Raw genomic sequence first — 20,189 nt, 5'->3', positions numbered from 1 at the left:
ATGGAAGATTTTAAAAGACCCAGATTGAACCTCTAGAGATGTAAGCTACAATGAAAATACAGGGGATGAGGTTATTACCAGATCAGACACTGAACAAGAAGGGATTAATAAACTTGAATACATAGTAGAAACTATCAGAAATGAACACAGTGAGTAAAAATACGGGGGTGGGGGGGGGGAGAGAAAATGAACAGAGTATAAACGGGCAACTTCAAACAGCCTGACAGCCAGGGTAATGGGAGCCCCTGAAGGAAAGCAGAGGTCAGAACAAATATTTGAGGAAATAATGGCTGAAAATGTTTCAAACTTGATGAAAACTGTAAATCCACAGACACAATAAGCTCAACAAACCCCACGCACAAGAAAAATGAATCAAATTACACATCATAATGAAATAGCTTAAAACCAGTGATAAGGAGAAAATCTGAAAAGTAGTCAGAAGAGAAAAAGACACCATACAGAGAGAGAAACAAAGATAAGGGTAACTGCAGATTTCTCATCAGAAACAAAGCAAGCCAGAAGACCGTAGAGCAACACTTTTAAGCACTGAAACAAATGGCCAACCTAGAATTCTAACCCGGTACTCAGGTCAGACTGTGTCTCATTGCTGCTCAGAATTCTTCAGTGATTTCCTGTCGGGAGGTCCGACTGCCGTGGGCACTGGCTCTGAGACAGAGGTGACCATGCAGCAGGCTCACAGGTAAGTGCTCCGAGGACCAGCATCTACGGAGGCGTGAAGAGCGCAGCGCTGGGCGGAGGGGACGCGGAGCTTTGCTGCAGTCTCAACAGAAGCCTCGGCGGACCCTCTCAGGAGTTTTGAAAATGGATGTCCCTCCAGAGCTGTCCTGAGGTGAGGAGGAGGGGGGAGCCTTTGCTCTCACAGGCTGATCGTTGATCAGATCTGGGATGCTCCAGGGAGGGCGTGTGGTCTTGGATGAGGCATCTTCCTAGGCCAAGGGACATTCCCAGAGAGGGAAGCAGCCTGGGAAGGGCGACCTGGACTCTGAAGGGGCCTCAGATGACATCACCCCACCCACTGCACTTTCAGAAACCCCGGGGAGAAAACCCAGTCTTCTTAGCACAGCACAAAGGCCCTTCGTGATCCTGCACTGCCTCCTCCTGCCACCTCAGGCTCTCCTCCCAGCCTGGAAATCTCTCCCACCCTCTGCAGGCCCCTTCTAATCCTTCAAATGACAATTGAGCCCTAGCCGGTTTGGCTCAGTGGATAGAGCGTCGGCCTGTGGACTCAAGGGTCCCAGGTTTGATTCCAGTCAAGGGCATGTACCTTGGTTGTGGGCACATCCCCAGTAGGGGGTGTGCAGGAGGCAGCTGATCGATGTTTCTCTCTCATCGATGTTTCTAACTCTCTGTCCCTCTCCCTTCCTCTCTGTGAAAAATCAATAAAATATATTTTTAAAAAATAAAAAATAAATAAATAATGACAATTGAATGCACCTCCTCTGAGATGCCTCCTCTGACTGGTCTTGCAGCCTCAATGGCACTTCCTCCCAGCAGAGTGGGCAGGAGCATGGGCTCTGGAGCCAGGGTTTGGATCCTGGCTCTGCCCCTTGCTAGCTGTGGAGCCTAAGGCAAGTGCTCAAATCTCTGTATCTTAGTTTCTTCATCTATAAAATGGGTACAACATCAGTACCGCTACCTCATAGGACTGTTATGAGAATTAAATGAATTAATATGTGTGAAGTCAGAAGAGTGGCAGGAGTCAATAGCTGCTGCTGCTGTTGTTGTTGAAGGTGCTCAGTGTGCATTTATCGAAGGCATGAGGATGGAAGGAAGGACCTGAGAGAGACAATGCGCAAAGTATGTCCAGTGAATGCTGAGCAACCCAATCTGCCAGAAGGACCGTCGTGGCCTCTGTGGGGCCCTGGAGGAAGAATGTTTAATGTCTCGGTAAAGGTGCGCTTCTTATTTGCAGTCAGAGACGACGGCAGAGTTTGCCAGCAGATGGGAGGAAGGGCCAAAGAAAGAGAGAGCCAGGTTGAGCCAGGAGGTCAGGTGTATGTGTGGTGAGGTGAGAGTTATAGGTGAGGGATGGGTAGAAGGAAGGGGGTGGGGACGTATGGCAGGGAGGGGAAGCGAGCTTAGAGGAAAGTAATATGAGCTAATGGAGGATGGAGCGAGGGAATCGGTTGAGGCTGATGGGGACAGGCGGGGAGTGATGGGGACATGCTGGGAGTGCAGACGTAAAGGGCGATGGAGACAGGTGAGGCGTCTGGGGACAGGTGAGGAGTGATGGGGCCCTGCTGGGGGACGGGGACCAAGTGATCTCTTGAGACCAGTGAGGAGATCCTAAGAGCCAGAGCAGAACCACACGCGCGCGAGTCCCAGAGCTGCAGGAGAGGAGAGAGCAGCGGAGTAGAATGTGATGTCAGAGAAAGGGCGGTGATGTAAGAGCCAGGGCGGTGGGGCGGTGATGTCAGGGTTGGTGCTGATGCTGGCGGCGCAGTGCATTGTGGGCAGCTCCCCGCTCTGCCGCTGCCACCGCTGTCGCCCGCGGAGGATCGGGGCCGGCCGGGCCGGGATGGTCCCGGTCCGGAGGCCGCCGCCGCCGCCGCCGCCGCTGCCGCCGCCGCCGCCGGAGGGAGCGGGCCGCCCAGCGCCGCACTGAGCCGCCCCCGCCCCCACCCCGCCCCGGTCCCGGGGGATGCGCCGCCCCAAGCCGCTGCCTCCGCGGCCGCAGCCTCCGCCGCAGCGGGCACAGAGCAGGTGAGGCGGGCGGGCCGGGCGGGGGTCGGGGAGGGGGCTCCTTCTGGGGACTCGCGGGGCCTCGGGCCTGGCTCCCTCCCAGCGCAGCCTGCCCAGCGCCCCCTCCCTGCTGCCGTCTCCGCCCGCCCGGGCCGGGACGCTGGCCTACACTGCCTGGGCCGCACCGAGGCCTGGACCAGCTCCCTGCCCCCGCACACAGACCCACCCTTTCCTGCCGGCCGGCGGGCTCTGCTCCTCACTTCTACCCTCCGTCCCGGTCTCCAGGGCTTCAGTCTTCTGTCGCCCCTGGCCGGTCGTTCCGAGCTGTCTCCGTAACCTCTCTTCCTTGTCCTGCCCCTCCACTCCTGCCACCAGCCTTCTTCCCAACTTCCTCACCCCTTCCGCCGCGCCCAGAAACCCCTCCCAGCGTCGGGTGCCTTCTTCACCTGCCATCATGATCTCCCACCTGTCTCTATCTTACCCAGCCCCCTCCTCTGATCCTGTCACTCCTGGTCCCTTCCATTCCCCTCTATTCCCTCCCACACATCTTTCCATCTATTCCCATTAGCCCTCACTGGTCTCCGTTACCTCTCCTCACCTGGGCTCCCAGATTCCCACACATGCTTGGCTCACACCTTGCATAGTTACACATCCACACCTACATTCACACACCATGAGCTCCCAACCACTTAGACCTCTCTCTCCCTCCTCAGCCCCACACTCTCAAACATGCGCTCTGACACCGGTCCATAAAACCCCCCCCTGAAAGCCCTCTCTCACGCACACCCATGCCTCCACACACCCACAAGGTCCTGAGGGGGCAGCAGTGGGGCAGCCACATTACTTGTGTGCATGTCATCCAATCCTAGTCTGAGTGAGTGTCGTCCTCTGAGGCAGGGAGTGGGAAGGATGGTGAGTAGGGAGAAGCAGGGACCCCTCTTTCGTCCTCCTGTCTCCACTCTTCCTTTCCCACCTCATCTGTTCCTTCTAGGCTTGCCCATCAATACATGGGAGCAGGACCTAAATTTCCACCATCAACCTATAGAACCCACCCTCACAGGACTGGAAGGCCCACCAGAGGTCACCCTGTTCAACTCCTCAAGGACCCCTCCCTACCGTTCAATTGGTCCTTTCATCTTGTCTTCAACCTGTCTCCTCCACGTGTATTCCAGACTCCCCCCTCCCCCAACCCTAACTCGCCCTTCCTCCTGCCGTTGCCCTCTCTGCCCTGCAAGTTCCTGCCCCCTGTGCCACTTGGCAGGAGGAGGGCAGAGGCCTGTTTGATAGCAGTTCTGATACTCTGCAGTTGTGTGGACTGGAGGAAACAGTCAGCTGAGTCACTTGAAGAAAGACAGAACAAGAGTGACAGTGTTCCTCCCCATGAAGATCCCTTCTCCACATGTCCCTCGTGGCACACCATGACCTGTCGAAGGATGTCTCCATGCCTTCACCATTCCATGCTGCCCCCCTCCCCCATCAGGATGGCTGGACTCAGGAGCCCTGGGGCATTATCCCATCCCAAGGAAAGACAGGCTTATGGAGTTCCCACCCCATCCATAGGTATCTTAGGCACTTTCCTCCTCTTCACCCCCACCCCAACCCCAGCCCGAGTGACTTCCTTCCCTCTGTGATGCCAGGGTCATTGTGAGGGCAGAGCAGTGCGCGTGTAGAAAGTGTAGGGGAAGAAAAGACCCTGGTTCCACTCCTGTACTGGGTTGGCAGAGATCTCAAGTTATCTCTTCTGGCTCCCTGCCTACACATGCATATCACACAGAGACACAAAAACACGCACAAGCACACACAGACATGGATGTGCAGGCATAGACACAAAGACACACACACACAGGCACATACAGACAGGCAGAAGGATAAAGGGGGACAAATACATGGTGATGGAAGATGACGACTTTGGGTGGTGGGTCCAATGCAATATACAGAACATGTATCATAGAAATGTACACTTGAAACCAATATGATCTTATTAACCAATGTCACCCAAATAAAGTTAATAAAAAAGACACACAATACACACACTCACACAGAGGGATACATGCACAGATACACACGCAGACACACATGCACACCCTTGCATTTCCCTGGGTGACACTGGCTGGCTCCCAGCCTCACAGTTGGGACGCTCTCCCCGATACCCAGCTTGTACCTATCCTAATGCAACAGGAGCCGTGCTCCTTCTGGGTCCCTGAGCAGACACGGAAAGGTGTGGCCAAGGGCTCTCTCACCCCACGCTCCCCAGACCTGCTCCCCCTGTCTCTCATTTGTTAGGCTGCTTCCCTGCAGTCCCCAGGTCCTCCCAATTCAACCTGCCTCTCTCCCTCTGAGAGGCCTTATGCTGCTGTCCCTTTAAAATCCAAGTCTTGAGTCCATTGCCTCATGTTCACCTCCTCGCTCCTATCCTTGCACTCTCAGGCACACGGAGAATGCATGTGCCTCCCGGCAGCTGCATCTCCTCACTCAGCACCAGGCTCGAGGGGCTGCTGGGTGTCTCCTCCTTCTCTGATGATCACATCTCCCCTGGTGGGTGCACAGGTCTCTGTCACTGCTGTGTGTCCCCCATGGGTCACCCCTCCGTCAGCAGTTCTCCCCTTTCAATAAGCCTCAGTTGCACCTCTCCCCGGCATGTTGTGGCACCGGGAAGGGGTGGGTGCCAGGGGTCACAGGTGGAGTCACTCAGATTGGTCCTTCTCGGCCTGGGTCTCCCCAGTACAAGCCTGGGTCCCAGGCTGTGTGCTCCTTGGTAGGCAGTCTCCCCCACATTAGCTAGCATATGTCTCTTTGGGAAACACCTTCCCCACAGCCTGTTCGCAATCATGTTCCTCTCCTTTTCCCATGCACGTGTGTTGTCGGTTCTCACATCTCTAGTTAGTAGTTTGTATCTCCTTTCCCGTGGAGAGTGTTTGTCTTCTCCTCTGACCTCCACGGGTGCTTCCCCCAGCACCCCCTGGAGCATCTGTCTAGTGGGCCTGGGAAGGATGGAGCTCCCCGTCAGCATGTCTGCAAGGTGGTCCTTGGTCCTCTCCACTCACAGCCCCTCTGCACTCCCCCAGGTAGATGGCCCCCCCAGGGCAGGCCCTGCGGACACCCCTCCCTCCGGCTGGCGGATGCAGGGCCTAGCGGCTGCTCCTAAGGACGAAACCAACATGAGTGGGGGAGGGGAGCAGGCCGACATCCTGCCGGCCAACTACGTGGTCAAGGATCGCTGGAAGGTGGTGAGTGAGTGACCGGCGGGTCAGAGGGAGGGGCGGGAGAGGAGGAGAGGGGGGGGATCCGGAGACCAGTAAAAACAGGTGCCGTTAGCACACCAACCTAATGAGGGAGGTGCCCCTGAGCTCATTTGCATAGTGCTTGCAGGCCCTTATTTTTGCCTGCACTTGTGGACACTCGCTTTCTCCCAGGGCCGTCTCTCCAGCCCCGCCCTCTCTCACCCCTTTCCCGGCTAGGTCACGCTGGTCCGTCCCAGCCTGGAACAACTCCTGGCTGGAAGTCTGAGCTGGAGCTGCAGAGCTCAGTGGGGGCGGAGGGAGGGTGGGGGAGGGGGCTCTTTCTCTGCCGGACCTTGGAGAAGGGCAGTGAGTGAGCATGTGTCCGTCCGCTTCCGCAGAGGATGGAAAGGCTTGGGTTCCGGGAAAGAGGCCCCGCAGCCTGCTCCCACCGCACCCGCACTCCATCTTCTCCATCCACCCTCCTCCCCTCACTGGTTCCTGCGGCAGGTGCAACACGTCGAGACTCCATCTCCCAGCGTGCCTTGCTCCTCCAGCCCAGGACTTCAGGCTGCTCGGCCTGCTGGGAGTTGTAGTCCAAGCCTTCTGGGGGGGTCTGGATGGGAGGGGGACACTTGAAGGTTAGGGAAAAGGCAGTGTCTGGGGAACAGGAGCTACTGTAAATCAATCCCTGTCTCCCCCCACCCCCCGTCTTTCCTTCACATAAGAGCTTCTGCTTGCCACTTATCATTGCGGGGGCAGGCTGCTGGGCCCTAGGTTTTCGGGGTGACAGTGTGTGAACTGTGGATCTGCACCTGGGTGGGGAGCCAGGAGGAAGAGAAGGAAAGCATTATAGGTCAGGTCTATACTGAGCCTCTCTCTTTCGGGGTGTGTGTGTGTGTGTGTGTGTGTGTGTGTGTGTTGGGAGAGGTTCAACTAGGTTAGGGGTTGAGAGGAGAGTGGGGCCTGGGTGCAGGTGGGTCTCCATGGCAACAACCACTCCGCTGGGCAGGTCCCTTAGAGGCCAGGGACAGGGGCAATGGTGGCAGCCTTTTCAGGGATGTCTCGGGAGGGGGTCACACTGGAGCAGCTGGAAAGCTGCAGGTAGGGGCTGTCTGTGTCCCCACGGGAGCTTCCTGGGAGGGAGAGTAACAAGACAGAGATCGGGGGAGGAGGAGCCAGGACAGTAATCAAAGGAATGAAGGTCTGGTAACATGAGGAATGTTACAAGAGCTTCTTGTGCTGGCAGATTGGAGGCAGACAGACATTTGCACTGAAGATGAGAAAAAGATGGTGTTCATGAGTTTGGGTTATAACTTTCTTGTGTTTCTTTGAGAGGAAGTGGGAGATGAGTGGGAGAGACATGACAAGAGGGAGTTAGGGAAAGCGGGCATGCATGCAGTCTTTGCCAGCTTACCTCTCTTTACCGCTCACTTCCTCCCTGGCCTCTGGACAACTAGCCATGGTGGGGTGCCAGACGCTTCCCTCAGCCATCTCCCCGTGAGGGATGGGACCCAGGCATGAGGCAGAGCTCAGGAACCAAGAACAACTTGCCAGAGACAGGCTGTAGCCAGGCGAAAATGAGGGTCAGTGACACCAGATGGAGTATTTAAAAATAATAACCTTGCATTCTTCTTGAGGCAGGATTCTCAGAAGTAGAATCACAAACAATAATAGTAACAAAAACTCAGCATTTGTTTTGAGCACTTACTATTGCCAGACGCTGTGAAAAACGTAGACACTGTTAGCCCCATTTCACAGGTGTGGGGACCGAGGCACAGAGATTCCTTAACTTGTCACGTTACCTTGACCGGTAGGTAGAACCAGGTCTGTCTGACTGCTGGGCCAACAGTAACGCTTTCCAAGAATTAGCCCATCCAAGAATCAGGACCATAGAGCTGATGGGTCTTTGTGACCAATGCTAGCCCAACTCTCTCATTTTACAGAGGAGGAAAAGTGGAACCTCCAAAAATTTAAGAAACTAACCCCAGGTCACCCAGAGCTGGGCCGTGAAACCAGGCTTCCTTTTTCCTGTGTGAATGCTGGTCCTATTATGGTATATTTCTCCTCCCGTTTAGGGGGGCCCTTTGGCCGGGGAGGGGATCATGAAGAGGGTCTGGTGAAGGGAGTTTGAGAGAATATTCCTGTTCCTGGGCTGTGGGCGGGGCTGCATTCTGGCTTTCCTGGGCCCTGGACACTTCTCCTCCTGTGGCCCCTTCCTCGATAATACATTACTAAAAGTTGTATTTTATGACTACAGTGGTATAAAGAGGAACACATTAATATTACATATTTAAATTTTCTTTTTGACCGAAACGTTAATTTCTCTCTCCTTCTGGTTTTAAAAGAAACGAACACATTTTCATTGTCTCCTGAAAGTATTATGGGCCTAGTCACTGTGCCTGCTGTGGCCCGTGGGTAAGGGCCCAGGGAGGAGGGGTGTTGGGTGAGTGGGTGAGTGAAGAGGCCCGGATCCCCACCCCAGGGAGGTTCAGTAAAGAGTGGGTGGGGTGGTAAGAAGGGGACTAAGGAAGGAACAATAGACTCTGGAAATGAAAGTGGTAGAGGAATAACCTCGGGCACCCTGGGAAATTGGGGAGTAGGTGTCAGAAGTGTCTTGGGGGCCCCGAACCCTGCTTACCATCTCCGGCAAGGATTTTGGAGCCTGGTAGATCTGAGCTTGAATCTCAGCCCCGACACTTTCTTTTTTTTTTTTTTTAATTTCTTTATTGATTAAGGTGTCACCTATTTGTCCTCACCCCCCCATTCCCATCCCACACCCCTCCCCATGGATGCCCCAACCCCCTGTTGAACTTAACCATTGGTTAGGCTCATATGCATGCACACAAGACCTTTGGTTGATCTCTCCCCCCTCCCCCCACCCTCCCCTATCCTCCCTCTGAGGCCCAATAGTCCGATCGATGCCTCCTTGTTTCTGGTTCTGTTCTTGTTCATCAGTCTATGTTGTTCATCATTTCCCCTAGATGAGCGAAATCATGTGTCACTAGAGATATACTTATAAGAATTGAATGTGCGACGAGCAATAATAGTTATGCTGACAGGCAAATGAATCAGTCTGTAGTGAGTTTCTTTCTGGACCAACAGTTCTTTTGAGACCCAATATCAATGTCCACCAGTTCCTTATGAGTACATGTCGGCACTGACCCCTCAGCTCTGGATGGTGGACAAATGGTGGTAATGCAGGTCCGACTCCCTCTGGTTTGGTCTCGGCCGGACCCAGGGGCACGGCTTCACCCGGATCCAGGGGCCCACGGCCTCACCCGGACCCGGGGCCCAGGCTCACCCGGATCCAGGGGCCCACTACCTCACCCGGACCCGGGGCCAGGCTCACCCGGATCCAGGGGCCCACGGCCTCACCCGGACCCGAGCCCCGACACTTTCAACCCCAGTGTGATCAACTGTTCCTATAACGTCATAGTTCAGAGTGTGGGTCTGCATCCGATTGCCTGGGTTTGAAGGACACCGGCTTTGCTACTTCCTAGCCCTGTGACCTGGGGCCGGGTACTTACCTCTGTGCAGAACGGCGACTCCTTGGCTCCCCACCTGTGTTGTTGGGACCCTTTGGGGTGAGCGGCGATGACGGCTGTGAGTCTGGAGCACAGAACCGAGATGCGGTGGTCGTCCCACCCCCTCGCCCTTTCCTCCATGCGCACACACAGCAAACCACAAAGGAGCCCAGAAGATACTAAAATCTCCCCTGCGTTGAAAGTTCCCCAGGGAAGGCGTGCCGTTGCTTCCCCGGAGTCTGCGTCTGTCCCTCCTGGTTCTGAAATTCTCCTGGAAGTCGACCTTCAACTTTTGTCTCAAGTAGAGAGGGACTCTGGTTTCTCACTGTTCTCCCCCCCCCCCCCCCCCGTCCCCCCTCTCCCTGCCTCCTTCCTGGGCACAAGAGTCTTCAAGATCCCATCCGGCCTCCCGCTCCTCTTCCAGATCTTCCCTTCATCCTTCTCTTTCCAGAGAGGTTTCACCACTCACCTGCTGGGTGCTCCCAGCGCTCCGCCCAGCCCGCCCCCTCCTCCCTTCATTCCCGCGGAATAAATACTCAGGGGAGGGCTCAGCGGGGCAGGCGGCGCAGGGTCAGTTACAGGCTGGCTGACCAGAGTGCCTCCACCCAATCATTAGCAGCTGTGGCTCAGTTATTAGCCAACAGGAGGCACATGAACGCACTAGAGGGCAGGCCACCCGTCAGGCGCAGGCTCCCTGGGGAGGTGAGAACTGAGCTGTACATCTTTCTTCAACCAAAGAACTCCGCGCCTTCTCCCTTGTCCCCCCATCATTGCCAGCAGCACCCTCACTCTCCAACATCCCTGGGCCTCTGACTTGACATGACTTTCATCCCTCCCATAACTCGGCTTTGCTCATCTCCGCTGCCGATTCTTCCTCCATCACAGTCTCTCTGTCTTCCCTCACTACCTGCCCTGGGACGCTGGAGGAGGAGGAGGACCTGGAAGGTTAGCTCTCCACTGCACTGCCCCTGGGAATAAGCAGATTCACTCCAAACCTCCTTTCCCACATGCTCCAGTGTCCCCCGCCCCAAAGAGGCGGCCCGCCGGGGTGTGGGCACCTGCAGGGGCCTAGGGAGGGAGGTGAGCTTCAGAGCAGGAATGGTCTCCTAACCCAATACTCTGGTGACACCTTTTCGGATTCTGCTAACCCCTTCCGGGGGGTCTGCCCTGAAGCTGGGAGGTTCTGGAAATTGGTCTTCCTTCCGGAGGTTGCTCAGTCTAGGCAGTGGATGGGGGAGCATGATATTGATTGTCCTTCCAGAGAAGAGAAGATTCATGACAGCCGATTATCTCTTCAGGATCCACGTGACCTTGGCTCCATGTCTATATGAAGTCACACGTCTCATACCCTTTCCCACTGCCCACTGACATCTGGCCCTGTGTGTGTGTGTGTGTGTGTGTGTGTGTGTGTGTGTCCACCATGGGCTGAGCTGTCTGTCTCCAGCACTAGGAAAGGAGGTGGGGGCCCTGGTGGGCGGGGCAAGGAGGGAGACATGAGGTCCTCCCCTTCAAGGATGGCCCCTGCCCCCATCAATGAAGGATCCCACCCAGCAATGGTTGGGATGAGGAGCTGCTCAGCCTGATCCCTGTGTCCCCCATCCCCCTCACCTGTCTCTGTAGCTGAAAAAGATTGGAGGTGGGGGCTTTGGTGAGATCTACGAGGCCATGGACCTGCTGACCAGGGAGAACGTGGCCCTCAAGGTGGAGTCGGCCCAGCAGCCCAAGCAGGTCCTCAAGATGGAGGTGGCCGTGCTCAAAAAGCTGCAAGGTACGGGCCTAGGGCAGGAGGATGGGAGGGGAGAGGTGATGGAGCCAGGGGCTGGGAGAGGTGATGGGTTAGAGGCTGGGGAGGTGTAGTGTGGTGGAGGGAAGAGGGGACCAGAGTCGAACAGTGATGGGACGAAGGGCAGGGGGACCAGGAATCCAGAATATTCTGGGAGCCCACCTGCGGGTGGGGAGTGAGGAGCAGGGATTGGGAGCCGCCTGTCTGTCCTCAGGGAAGGACCACGTGTGCCGGTTCATTGGCTGTGGCCGGAATGAGAAATTTAACTACGTGGTGATGCAGCTCCAGGTGAGTCCCCGTGGCCCACGCATCCTCCCTCCAGTCACCCAGGGACGTGGGCTGCAACTCCGGGGGGCGGGGAAGGGGAAGGGAGACTGCGACCCCGGGAGGAGGGGGACGCAGGCACAGCCTTGGGGGCGAGGCTGGGCAGAGGGCCCAGTGGTGGTGGTGGGGCGGCCGCTGAGCAAGGTTGCCCCTCCCCCCAGGGCCGGAACCTGGCTGACCTGCGCCGCAGCCAGCCCAGAGGCACCTTCACGCTGAGCACCACCCTGCGGCTGGGCAAGCAGATCCTGGAGTCCATCGAGGCCATCCACTCCGTGGGCTTCCTGCACCGAGACATCAAGCCGGTGAGGGCTGCCCTGCCCCACACCTCCTCTCCCTCTCGGGGCCCCTGGTTTCTCCTCCATCCCAAGCCCCGTCGCTGCCTCTTGCCTGCCTCGCAGGAGCACACAGCCCTGTCCGCCCTGGCCCATGCCCTCTCCTGTACTTCTCTCCCTTTCCTTCACCCCTGACCTGAAGAGTCCTTGAACCCAGAAAGGTGAAGGGTCGGGGAAGCACAGGGGGGTTGAGGGAAGGGGACCAGGGCTGGGACTTTGTCAAGAACTCCAAGTAGCTAATTGTGTGACATCTTGGATCTTGGTGCTGAAAAAAGTGCCCTTCTTAAGGAGTGAAAACTGGGGCTCAGAAAGGTTGGTTGAATGGCCCAAGGTCACACAGCAAGAACACTATAGGCGCCCTGCTCCTCAGTTAGACTAAGCCGCACTGTCCTACTGGGGAGTCCCAAGGATTTAGAGCCACAGACCTTGTTTCAGCCGTCAGCTCAGCCATCAGTGGCTGTGTGGTCTTGGACCAGCCCCTGAGCCCCTTGACCTTCCTTTTCCTCATCTCTAAAACGGGGAGAATCTCACCTGCCCCTCCGATGAGGTGCTGCGCCGGCTGGCGTTTCACTCTTACGTGAGGGTATGTGGGCTGAGGGTCCCTCACCCTGTTTCCTGGAGCCCAGCGCTCACACTGCTGTCTTCCTGCAGTCGAACTTTGCCATGGGCCGGCTGCCGTCCACCTACAGGAAGTGCTACATGCTGGACTTCGGGCTGGCCCGGCAGTACACCAACACCACGGGGGACGTTCGGCCCGTGAGTACCGCTTCACACAGCAGTCCTGGGGACCCTCCCCAGGCTCCCCTGTCGCTGCCTGACCAGGCCCGGCTTGTGTTCGGTGCCAGCAGCACCCCACTCTGTGTGCATACTTGGCCATCCCCTCCCCCCTCAGCCTGGGCTCTTGATGGCTGCCACCCCCACACTCAGTGATCTGCCACACCCACACTCTGGCCAAGGACGGACACCGGGGCAGGAGGCAGGTTTAGGACTGAGGTTGGAGTGTCCGGTTTGCTCCTGACCAGGCCAAGGTGACAGGGGTGGGGGGTGCCTCGGGGAGGCAGTCCCGGTTAAAGTAGGCAGAGGCAGGCTTGGTGAGCAGGGTTGAGCAGGGCCAAGGTCGGGGCAGCAGGTGAGGTTCCTGGTGGTGTTCTCTCCTCTGCAGCCTCGGAACGTGGCCGGGTTTCGAGGGACTGTTCGCTATGCCTCGGTCAATGCCCACAAGAACCGGGTGAGTGGCAGAGCCAGGCCTGAGGGACGTAAGGGCAGTGAGGTCAGGGGCAGAGTGTGCTGCTGAGGGAGAGGGTGGGGTGGGCAGCCTGGAGGTACGGAGAGAAGGATGGGGCGGGGGCTGGAGGCTGCCATTCCAGAGACCCCAGTTGGAGGAAGGTTCTGCCTGTGACTCCCCCTTCTTCCTTGTTTGTGGGGCTCCTCTCCTCTCTGTTCCCAACACAAATCTCTGTGGGGTGAGAAAGCATTTAGAAGTTTTTAAAATATAGATATGTTTTTATTGATTTCAGAGAGGGAGAGGGAGAGAAACATCAATGATGAGAATCATCAATCGGCTGCCTCCTGCACGCCCCCCACTGGGGATCAAGCCCATAACCTGGGCATGTGCCCTGACCAGGAATGGAACCATGACCTCCTGGTTCATGGGTCGACACTCAACCACTGAGCCACACTAGCCGGGCAGCACACACAGAAGTGTTGACTGTGATTCCATGTGTGCTGGCTGATCGGGGGGAGAGCCATGGCTTCAGGAAGACCTCAGTTGTGCCCACAGATGCCTGGGTGTCAGGTCTCCTTGACGGATGTGCCTCAGTGGAGGGTCAGCCTCCTGCTCCTAGGGAAGGACCTGAGAGCTGTGGGTGACCCCCCCCCCATCTCTCCACCCCAGGAGATGGGCCGCCATGATGACCTGTGGTCCCTCTTCTACATGTTGGTGGAGTTTGCAGTGGGGCAGCTGCCCTGGAGGAAGATCAAGGACAAGGTGAGTCCCGTGCAGCTGGATCTGAGGCGGCCGGTGGGGTGGGGGCAGCTGGGCTCCATCTCCCTGTGCCTCTTGCCTCCAGGAGCAGGTAGGGATGATCAAGGAGAAGTATGAGCACCGGATGCTGCTGAAGCACATGCCCTCTGAGTTCCACCTGTTCCTGGACCACATCGCCAACCTCGACTACTTCACCAAGCCTGACTACCAGGTGGGGGAGCCTGCTGCCCGCCCGCGTCCCCGGACACCTCTCTGTGGGCGACCTTCGCCAGCAGCACCCTCCTGCCGAGGCCCGTGCCCCTGCCGGCGTGGCCCTGACCATCTCCCCCTGGTCCTCCAACTGCACGAAACTGTTTTTGCACTCTTATGAACAGTAGGCACAGCTAAGATTTATCACGAGTTTACCCTGTTTTCAGTGCTTTTCGTGCATTAATTTATTTAAGTTTCAAAACAAGGCTTTGGTGATAATTGTGTGTTCCTTACGTCATTGTTTCAGCATTCAACAATCAAGCCAAGTGCTTTCAAGCACTTTGCACCAAACTCTGCAGGAGTCCACGTGGGGTGACTGTGCCCATGTCATAGATGAGGAAACTGAGGCCTGGTAGCCTGGGTAGGAGCAGGGCTGGCCTCAGGCACATCTGACTCCAAGTCCAGTGCTCTTTCCAAGGCCCACACACCCCTGTAGGACCCACGACCCTGATCAGAGAGTGGGAAAAACAGCTGAGCGCAGAGCCCTGCATGCTGGCAGAGATGCCACACTTGGGCAGTAGGAGGCCATATATTCCCCCCTCTTCTCCACCCCCCCTCCCCCAGCCAGTTCTTAGCTCAGCCTCGCGGGGTCCCCCAGACCAAACGGCTGTGAGCACACCCTGTGCTGGGCCCTGTGCTGGCGGCTAGAGAGGTAGAAAGGGCAGGTGGGTGTGTGAAGTTCAAGCCCATGCACTGTGCCCAACCAAGGGAGCTGTGTGGTGGGGGAACCCGGGAGGCCTCAGAGAGGAGAGGTGGGCGGGAGGCATTGCGGCAGGGAAGCTGCCTGTGCACACCGCGCCCCCAGGTGGTGGGTTTGGGAACTACAGTGGTTTGCAGCTGCTGTGGCTTCTGCTGAGATGCTGGAAATAGCAAAGGAGTCTGGAGCCCGTCAACAGGGTACAGGTCTCAGGGGGCTTATGTCCAGCCAGTGGGGCTTAAACCAAGATGACAATTTGCATGCTGATTTGCATATTGTGTGCATGTTTTCATTGAAAAATCAATGTGCCCTTCTCCTTCCAATGCCTCCTCTTGGCCCACCCTGTCCTGGAAGGCCCCTCTCTCCCCACTGCCATCCCAGCAACTGCCCCTCCTCCCGGGAGCCCCAGGGTCACCGCTCTGTCCTCCCACCACCCCCGCCCCTGCAGTTGATCATGTCGGTGTTTGAGAACAGCATGAAGGAGAGGGGCATCGCTGAGAACGAGGCCTTTGACTGGGAGAAGGCTGGCACGGACGCGCTCCTGTCCACGAGCACCTCCACCCCGCCCCAGCAGAACACGCGGCAGACGGCAGCCATGTTCGGGTGAGTCTCGGAGGGGCAATGGCTGGGGGGGCCATAGGACCCCTGCCCAGAGCTGCCTGCTCTCTCCTCCTCTTCCCACCTGGACACACCTGGCCGTCTCTCCTATTCTCGGTGCTCAACAGGGGGGTTCTCAGATCCCAGGAAGTTCTGCCACGTCTGCACCCTCAACTCGGGTGCAGCGTTAGGTCCTCATTCGGGGCTGCTGACCTCAGTGGGGATCAGGAAGCCCCGAGGGAGACTGCCGGAGCCCACAGGTGTCATTGCTCCAGCTCACGTGTGTTCATCCGGGGAGCATGTCCGAGACCACCCCGCCCCCGGGGGTGCAGAGAGAGACCCTCCGAGGCTCTCAGGGGAGTCGAGGGTGATTGTAATGGTGGGGAGCCATGTCAGCACCGGTGACAAGCACAAGGAGAAGGTGGCCACGTGAGAAGGGGCTCCCTACCCACCCCCAGGAGTGAGCCAGGGAGACAGGCCGGGGCTCCGGGGATACCTTTGGGAGGGAGACTCCGCAGGACTCGTCAGCACGCTATGGTGCTCAGATCTATAAAGACGTCGCTCAGTTAACTTCAAGTGATCCTTCTCTTTATGCCCCTCCTGGACTAAAGGAAGCCAAGCAGTGGTCACAGTGGGAATCCGGCTGGGCCTGCCTGGGAAGCAGCTGGGTCTCTCTTTCTCTTTTTATATATTTTTACTGATTTCAGAGATGAAGGGAAGAGAGAGAAAGAGAGAGAAATATCAATGATGAAAGAGAATCATTGATCGGCTGCCTCCTGCACGCTCCACACTGGGGATTGAGCCTGCAACCCGGGCACGTGCCCTGACCAGGAATCGCACCCTGACCACCTGGTTCATAGGTCGACGCTCAACCACTGAGCCAGGCCAGCCGGGCGGGGTCTCTTAAATAGAGCTAGGTGGTGGTGTGCCCGTCCGGACAGCCACATCTTACAACCCTCTGGTCTCGGAGGTTTTGTGAGCCGGGGTGGTGACGGGCCGGCCGAGGGCCACCCTCACCCCTGCTGGGGCCTCCCCTGTGCCCGTGCCCATCTGGCAGTGACCCCCAGGGCCTGTGCTGGCAGGAGAGGGCACCCATGCCAGCCTTGCCCATCACCCCTCCGGCCTCTCCAGGGTGGTCAACGTGACGCCGGTGCCTGGAGACCTGCTGCGGGAGAACACGGAGGACGTGCTGCAGGGCGAGCACCTGAGTGACCAGGAGAACGCACCCCCTATCCTGCCTGGGCGGCTCCCCGAGGGGCTGGGCCCCGGCCCCCTGCTGGCCCCCCATCCCGGGGGCCCTGAAGCTGAAGTCTGGGAGGAGACAGATGTCAACAGGAACAAACTCCGGATCAACATCGGCAAAGTAAGTGCAGCCCGGGAGGAGGGCATGGCGGCCTTCCCAGCCCCCCGCCGCGGCCTCGCCCCCCTCAGGATCACTGCCTCCTGGCGCTCCCCCTCCCTGTCTCCTTCACCCCGAGAAACCACCTGACCCACAGCCGCCGTGTCAGCCCAGCTCACGGACTCCCCTCTCCTGCAGACCCCCTGCGTGGTGGAAGAGGAGCAGAACCGAGGGGTGGGGGTCCCCAGCTCTCCGGTGCGAGCCCCTCCAGACTCACCGACAACCCCAGTCCGTTCCCTGCGCTACCGGAGGGTCAACAGCCCGGAGTCCGAGAGGCTCTCCACCGCGGATGGGCGGGCGGAGCTGCATGAGAGGAGGTGGGTCTGGGACGGGGAGGGTCCAGGGCGCCTGCTCCCTCCGCCCCCGGGCTGGGCGGGAGGAAAGGTCGGGCTCAGGCAGAGGTGGGGGGCTTGTACCGAGTGTAGAGAGGCTTGTACCCGGTCTCAGAGTTCGTGCCAGGGCCCGCAGGGCTGGGGTTAGAGCGGAGAGGAGCCAGGCGGCTGAGGGCCAGCAGGGACCGGCAGGTCTGGTGGGTGGAGGAGCGATGTCCCGCCCCATCCCCACCCCCCGTGGCTCTGGGGGACCTCACCCCGCAGAGGGCTGAGGCCGTCTCCGCACCAGGAGGGGGATCGCTCCCCAGGCCCAGCTCTGGGCGGAGGGCCTTTCCACACCCGGTGCGTGGCCCCGCCTCTGGGTTCTGCCCCAAACCACACCCCCCTCCGGGATGGGGCACCGCGCCCCTCGGGGTGTGGAGACCCCTGACCTGACCCAGGACAGAGGGCTGCGTCTTCAGGAAGCGCTCACGCTCTCGGCTGGCCTCCCTTTGACCCGGTGGCCCGGAGAGCCCGGGAGCGGGGAGGGAGGAGGGAGGCGGTGTGGAAGGGGCATGCCCTGAACCGGGGGGGGGGGGGTGGGGGGGGGGGGCGGGCAGCCCGCAGAGCAAACGGGTGTGGCTCAGTGAGCCCTTGTTTCAGGGTGGTGGGTAAGGAGAGGGGTGCGGAGAGATTTTTTGGAAGGGAGTTTTCAGGATCTCATAGGCAGGGCAGAAGGTTTGGGGGGGCTCCCGGGAGCAGGAGAAAATCTGAAGCAGATGGGATCTGGGTTTCCCCCTCCCCCCTCAGTTCCCTGCCCTCCTCACCCCGATCTTCAGCCCTCTCTCCCTTCAGTGCCCCCTCTCCTCTATGTCCATGGACACCGTGCTCTCAGGGAAGGCAGTGACAGCAGCCGTCTACACGGCACTCTCAGTGTCAGGCCCTGGACGGCCTCCCTCAGGGTGTTTGTATTCTAACAAAGTGGATTTATTAACAAATCCATAAAAACAGTGTGGAGTCAGAGTTGGCAGGTCCTACAGAGGCCGGCCGGCGGCAGTATGTTGGGAAAGCCCACAGGGGCTGCGACCTGCACCCCTCCCCTCCCAGCCCGATGTCAGGGAGGATGAGCCAGCCCCCTGCCGGCAGGCTGAGGGCGGGGTGAGCACACCCAGGGCCAAGCCTTCCCGGTTCATTTGGGAGGGGACAGTTCTCCCTTTTGTAGTGGCCTGTCCTCCACACGCTGTCAGACAGCCAGGAGTCCCCCACGCTGGGGCCGTGCACCCCTGGCTGACAGCCTCGGGAAGTAACGTGAGGGTCACGGCACAGTTTAAGGTAACAGTGAGAGATGTGCCAAGGCAGGTCCGTGCCCCAGCCGTGAGCAGTCAGACGGCAGACGGGCCCCGTCCCCGCCTGGCAGAGCTCACAGCCCCTGGGAGGCAGGTACGTAAACTCAGGTGCTCTGTGATGAGAGGGGACCAGGGAGCCGGGAGGGCAACTGTCCGCCACGGAGGATGGAGAGGATCCACACATCTGAGCTGGGATGGACAGCACAGGGTGGAAGGACGGGCCTGTGGAGGGAACAGCATGCGCAAAGGCACAGAGGCATGAGCGTGTGGGCCATTTGGGGAAGGCGTGTGAGCCTGAGGTGGGTCTGGCAGAGGAATGGGAAACAGGGCCTGAGCCTGGCAGTTAAGGGCCTTGGTGCCACACTCAGGAATGTGGACTTTTCCTCGGGGCTGGGAGCCCCTGGAGTTGGTTAGAGGTGGTGAAACCCGCCAGGCAGGGCTGGAGGTGGGAGTAGAGGAGGCTAGAAAAACCATCTGCAAACCCAAGGGCCAGGCGTTTGCCCGGGATGCAGCAGGAGGGAGCGCCTGGTGGGGAGTGAGCACGGGGCAGGCAGCGGAAAGCTGGCTTTAGGGAGATGAAGGCTCCCTGGGGTGGTCTGGGAGCGCCTGCTTGAGCACAGGAAGCAGCCTTTACTGCCTGCGCGCTTACATTCCTGGATCACAGTAAGCGTGTCGAGTGAGTGCGAGAGTGGATGAATGAGAGCTTTACTGGGAGTGAGGGCAGAGGGTGACAACCAGGAGGTGACGGGCCGCGCCCAGGGTGGGAGAGGTGCCAGGGTCAGGAGGGTCCAGATGTCGCGGGCCACCCTGCACCTGTGTGGAGTCCTTGGGGCTCCCGAGAGGCCGGCACTGAGCCCCACCTGGCTGGCTTTGCAGGTCACGAATGGATCTGCCCGGCTCACCCTCGCGCCAGGCCTGCTCCTCACAGCCGGCCCAGATGCTGTCAGTGGACACGGGCCAGGCCGACCGGCAGGCCAGCGGCCGCATGGACGTGTCGGCCTCCGTGGAACAGGAGGCCCTGAGCAACGCCTTCCGCTCGGTGCCGCTGGCTGAGGAGGAGGACTTCGACAGCAAGGAGTGGGTCATCATCGACAAGGAGACGGAGCTCAAGGACTTCCCCCCGGGGGCCGAGCCCAGCACCTCGGGCACCACGGACGAGGAGCCGGAGGAGCTGCGGCCGCTGCCCGAGGAGGGCGAGGAGCGGCGGCGGCCAGGCCCAGAGCCCACCGCCCGGCCCCGGGGACGCTGCATGCAGACACTGGCCGAGGAGGACCTGCGACAGACACCGTCCCAGTTCCCACCACCCCAGCTGAGCCAGGCCGATGGCCGATCAGAGACATCGCAGCCCCCCACGCCCGGCAGCCCTTCCCACTCACCCTTGCACTCCGGACCCCGCCCTCGACGGAGAGAGTCGGATCCCACGGGCCCTCAGAGGCAGGTAAGGTTGGGTTTGCACCCCACACCCCTCCCCGGACACCCACAGTCTTGACAGGAGAGCCTGAAGTGCAAGGCAACAACAGCTGCATGCATCGATGAGGGCAGACAGGGGGAAGGGTCTGCAGTTCTGCGTGGGGGGCAGACGAGGCTTCCGAGAGGAAGTGCCCTCCGAGTTCTGAGTTGAGTCTTGCATTATGGGCAGTGTCACCAGGTAGCAAAGCAGGAGAAAGGCCTCCTCAGCCACGTGGACAGCATGTGCCCAGGCCCGGAGGTGGCAGTCAG

The 20,189-nt window shown here is 58.8% G+C and overlaps 1 protein-coding gene across 1 annotated transcript in view; it reads left to right on the top strand.

The window, feature by feature from the left end:
* Positions 1 to 5,807: 5,807 nt before the first annotated feature.
* The window catches only part of TTBK1 (tau tubulin kinase 1), a gene marked incomplete at its 3' end in the record, with an annotated part of 34,508 nt that continues 20,126 nt past the window's right edge, over positions 5,808 to 20,189 (top strand). Inside the window, exons 1-12 of the mRNA XM_079780029.1 lie at positions 5,808 to 5,930; positions 11,069 to 11,216; positions 11,446 to 11,519; positions 11,717 to 11,857; positions 12,539 to 12,643; positions 13,050 to 13,115; positions 13,782 to 13,874; positions 13,957 to 14,082; positions 15,266 to 15,420; positions 16,546 to 16,777; positions 16,952 to 17,130; positions 19,347 to 19,908. Of these exons, the coding sequence (XP_079636155.1) occupies positions 5,823 to 5,930; positions 11,069 to 11,216; positions 11,446 to 11,519; positions 11,717 to 11,857; positions 12,539 to 12,643; positions 13,050 to 13,115; positions 13,782 to 13,874; positions 13,957 to 14,082; positions 15,266 to 15,420; positions 16,546 to 16,777; positions 16,952 to 17,130; positions 19,347 to 19,908 (1,989 nt within the window). The 5' untranslated portion in view covers positions 5,808 to 5,822. The remainder of the gene's footprint in view (positions 5,931 to 11,068; positions 11,217 to 11,445; positions 11,520 to 11,716; positions 11,858 to 12,538; positions 12,644 to 13,049; positions 13,116 to 13,781; positions 13,875 to 13,956; positions 14,083 to 15,265; positions 15,421 to 16,545; positions 16,778 to 16,951; positions 17,131 to 19,346; positions 19,909 to 20,189) is intronic.

Source organism: Cnephaeus nilssonii (genome assembly GCF_951640355.1).
Source record: "Cnephaeus nilssonii genome assembly, chromosome: 9".
Taxonomy (NCBI): Eukaryota; Metazoa; Chordata; class Mammalia; order Chiroptera; family Vespertilionidae; genus Cnephaeus; species Cnephaeus nilssonii.
The sequence above is the reverse complement of the archived record's forward strand: the minus strand, read 5'-3'. Positions and strand labels throughout refer to the sequence as shown.